The sequence below is a fragment of the Penaeus japonicus genome, unplaced genomic scaffold, assembly GCF_977035675.1.
Source record: "Penaeus japonicus unplaced genomic scaffold, GWHDUDI00000001_assembly GWHDUDI00000010, whole genome shotgun sequence".
NCBI lineage: Eukaryota > Metazoa > Arthropoda > Malacostraca > Decapoda > Penaeidae > Penaeus > Penaeus japonicus.
The window spans coordinates 3,393,031-3,397,467 of NW_028234412.1; the positions used below are offsets into that span (position 1 = coordinate 3,393,031).

General features: G+C 38.0%; 1 protein-coding gene across 1 annotated transcript in view; it reads right to left on the bottom strand.

The window, feature by feature from the left end:
- The window catches only part of LOC122252150 (uncharacterized), a 5,193-nt gene extending 2,105 nt beyond the window's left edge, over positions 1-3,088 (bottom strand). Inside the window, exons 1-6 of the mRNA XM_043014461.2 lie at positions 2,840-3,088; positions 2,064-2,254; positions 1,713-1,928; positions 735-887; positions 174-269; positions 1-44 (exon numbers count right to left, since the gene is read on the bottom strand). The exon at positions 1-44 is cut by the window's left edge and continues 175 nt beyond it. Of these exons, the coding sequence (XP_042870395.1) occupies positions 1-44; positions 174-269; positions 735-887; positions 1,713-1,913 (494 nt within the window). The 5' untranslated portion in view covers positions 1,914-1,928; positions 2,064-2,254; positions 2,840-3,088. The remainder of the gene's footprint in view (positions 45-173; positions 270-734; positions 888-1,712; positions 1,929-2,063; positions 2,255-2,839) is intronic.
- Positions 3,089-4,437: the final 1,349 nt, after the last annotated feature.

Sequence of the window (4,437 nt, forward strand, 5' to 3'; positions counted from 1 at the left end):
TCTACATCCCAACAACCTGACGCGTTGAAGCACCGAAGGTCGGACTGTAAGGCAGAAGATCAAAAGTATGGTGAGAATAAAATTTCCTGTCTGTGTATAATTCAAAAGAGAGATGCACAAAATATCATCCTGACTATACAGACAAGTCACCAACACTAAATCTTCCACATTACCTGATGGAATACTGTGACTTCCCAGCCACCTCGGGTCAACCATGGACAATTTGCTAGAAGTAAAGTATGAAGCTTCTTGCATTTCACTACAAGGACCTGTGTTGGAAAAAGGTACAATAAAAATTCTTGAAGAATTTTTAATTCTGTTATCAAATCAACTTTCTTCTTCCACCTTTATGATGTATGGATGGTGATGATAAGATAAAAATTGCAATAAAGCAAAACAAAATTCAATTATTTTCATAAAAATGAAGAAATTGCACTCCAAAAAAGCTTCTACAAGCAACTTGGCAATTTCTCATTAAGAAAATAATGGCGGTAAACATGTAAGCAGAGTTAAAAGGATGAGCAATTAGGGGGATAGCAATGAATGAAGATAATAAAAGTGTGAAGAACAAAAAGGACTGAAAAAAAAGGAAAGAAGAAGGAACCGACAGTCAATGGATACAATACGAAGGAGGAAGAAAGATACAAAGCTTAAACAAAGGAAAAGGAGAAAAAGAGGAATCATATAAAACCGGAGAGCCAACCTAATAGAGAAACTTCTCTGACAGCACACACCTGCAAGGCCGCCCCAGAGAGGGAACTGCAACCACTCAAGTTAACGTATCTAAGACGAGGGTTTGCCCTGAACAACTTCACAAGGGACGCATCATTTACCCATGAACAACGGGCCATGGATATCCACTGCAGGTTCACGCACTCCTTGGTCATCTGTGGAGAGTTTTTCAATCGGTTTTCAGATTTAAAGTATTGCAAAGATGTCTATGTGAAGCTAATATGCTCTTGAATCTCCTTAACACCCGCTTTCTTTTCTTTTTTCTTCTTTTGCATAAGTAAGCTTTAAGATAATGAGGCACCAACTGGTAGGTACGGAAACCAACTAGAGGAAACCTTGCACTGTGCTGGTTAAGCACTACTTGGCGATTCTATGTTTTGAGTTCTTGTGATATTAAGTAACTGCTTATATTTTACATATATATATATTTTCTCACATATTAATTAATGAGAGAAAACACCTTTTTAGCCATTTTGTTTTATATTTTTCAATCATTTAAGAGAAAATATGCATAAAGATAATGAAAGCCACATGCTCCAAAAGTTGAAATAATAATATAACTTATATAGAATGTTTGTGTGGTTAATTTCTGTGGTTTACAAAACATTTATTTATAACATTTAAAAGACAGATGTATATCTGAAAGCTGCCAACTAAAATATAAACTGTATGAGGTCAAACGATAGCTGCTAGTCAAAAGAATGCTATGTCCTCAAAAACACTATCTCTCAAACATAACATATATTCTAGTAGTGTACATATCATGACTAATAATTATGTCTATTCAATATTATGTCTATATTTTAGCAATGAATACATTCAGATTTGTAAACTCAGTGTGAAATCTAAAAAAATGCTGTAATCTAATAATCTGCATCATACACCGTATAACAAATACATCAGTTTTTGAATCCCAAGAATAGGGGTCTCTCCCGAATTTACTAGAAAAAAAAACAATGATGACGACTCTTCAAATATACCTCTTCAAAGACTTCGTCCGTCATTTTTGATGTAGTAAGATCAAGTTTCTCACAAGACTGCATGTAGGCGCAGTAAAGGTCCTTAAACCTCTTGCACACCCCACGGAACCGCCACAAGTCTGCCGCGGATAAGTAGGGAAATATGTAGCAGTATATTATGTCTTCCCAAGGCAGGTCTGTCAGTTGCAACGGTGGCCCCATGGTGTCAGTTCTCGGCTGGAAAATGCAAACAAAATTTAAGACTGAATTCTATATGAATGATCTTGAGGAATATATATGTATGATTCCTTAAACATCAACTGTTTCTCATGTTATGTATGTTTCTCAGGGTGAAAACGCTTTGTTATTTACCTCGGCTAAAATGATTAGTGAGGAGAGAAAGTGATTCCTTCGGCAAGTTATTTCTCTCAGTTCTCCGGACGTTACACAAATTACTCTTCATATTCTTCAAAAAACTGTTTGGAAAGTCTGTTCCAATTCCATGTTTAACTCAAGCCTTTTTCATACCTTGTACATTTCTAAGAATGCACACAAAAAAATATCTGAAAATGTTTTCACATGACATACATAAATAAGGTTTTACTCATAAAATGCAATAACTAAGTTACTAAGGTCACTTAAAGCAGACTGTGTAATGCTCTTCATATCAAAATGTCCAAAAAAAACAACTTTCTATCAGTAAAATTATCCAGAAAAACATGCTACTCGAAGCTTAAACTTTAGTAATTAGGTAATCATCAAACTAATCATCATTAAGAGAACACACACACACACAAAAACAAAAAAACACTGAAACATTAACACCACATAATTTATTTCCATGTAATCGCTGTAATTTCCCAATGACAAACACAGAAAGAAATAAACTAATGTAGAGGTAGGCAATTAGGATTATGTAAATAATCTGAATAATAATAATCTAAATAATTATATAAATAATCTGAACTAATCATTTTATTTATCTTTAACATAACACTGCAACCTTTGATATTAACTTGATCATTTACAAGGAAAATATAATCCTTCTCACATACTCTGCAGAGGAAAAATCATCACTGCAAATTGACACCATGGACAAGACCAAATTAAATATATGACATATTCAAGATCTCTGACTAATCACTTACGTAAATAACCCGTCCACAATTTAATGTATTTTTTTTTCCTTTTTTTTTTTTTAACTCTGAACTTTCACAGCCGGATTATTCTTCTCTCGCCTTCTATCTCCACATCTATCGGTAAATAAGTACACTACAGCTTGAAATAAATGAAGCCTGACACTTTTCCTGGAGTTAATAGCCTTGTAAACAGCTTCTTATATAATCTTTCATGAAACTTTATATCTCCTTCCCAGAGTCGTTTGTTGTGGTCGCTTATTCTACTAACATTGACGTCATGCAACCTCGTCTAAAATGTATCCAGTCTTTTTCCCTTTCAGGTGTGTGTGTGTGTGTGTGTGTGTGTGTGTGTGTGTGTGTGTGTGTGTGTGTGTGTGTGTGTGTGTGTGTGTGTGTGGTTGTTTTTGTGTGTGTGTGTGTGTTGGTGGGTGTGTGTGTGTGTGTTGTGTGTGTGTGTGTGTGTGTGTGTGTTGTGTGTGTGTTTTGTGTGTAAGTGTGTGTATGTGTGTTTGAGTGGGTGGTGTGTGTGTGTGTGTGTGGTTGTGTTGTGTGTGTGTGGTGTGTGTGTGAGTGTTGTGTTAGAGTGTTGTGGTGTGTGTGTGTGTGTGTGTGTGTCTGTTAGTGTTGTGTGTGTGTGTGTGTGTTGTGGTGTGTTGTGTGTTAGTGTGTGTGTGTGTGTGTGTGGTGTGTGTTGTTAGAGTTGTTGTGTTGGGTGTGTGAGTGAAGTTGAGAGAGAGAGAAGAGGAGAGGGAGAGATGATAGAGAGGCGAGAGAGGTAGAGAGGAGTGGAAAGAGAGAGGAGAGGAGAGGAGACGAGACGTCAGCGAGTTGGGGGGGGGTTGTGTGTGTGCGTGTGTGTGTGTTAGGGTGTGTGTGTGTGTGTGTTTGTATGTGTGTGTGTGGGTGTGTGAGAGAAAGAGAGAGAGAGAGAGAGAGAGAGAGAGAGAGAGAGAGAGCGATTGAGAGTGGTTAGTGTGTGAGTGTGTGTGTGTAGTAGTGTGTGTGTGAGAGAGAGAGGAGAGAGAGGAGAGAGAGATTGAGAGTTTGTGTGTGTGTGTGTGTTGTTGTGTGTGAATGTGTGAGAGTGAGCCGTGAGAGAGGATGAGGTTTGAGTGTGTGTGTGTGTTTGTGGAGAGAGGACGTGAGAGCGAGCGAGAGAGAGAGAGAGAGAGAGAGAGAGAGAGAGAGAGAGAGAGAGAGAGAGAGAGAGAGAGAGAGAGAGAGAGAGAGAGAGAGAGAGAGAGAGAGAGATTGAGAGTTTGTGTGTGTGTGTGTGTGTGTGTGTGTGTGTGAGAGAGAGAGAGAGAGAGAGAGAGAGAGAGAGAGAGAGAGAGAGAGAGAGAGAGAGAGAGAGAGAGAGAGAGAGAGAGAGAGAGAGTGTGGGCAAGAAGGAGAGAGGAGAGGAGAGGTACGAGAAAAAAAAGAAAGAAAAGAGAGAGACAGGAGAGAGAGAGAAAAAAAAAAAAAACATACAGAGAAAAACAAGAGAGATGCGGATAAAAAGTAATCGGTAAAATCCAAAATCCCAAACCCAAAGACCGGCATTTATTCTCAAGAAATTTCCAAAACTTCTCTCCCAAGGGCTTATCCTAGTAAACACGAACACC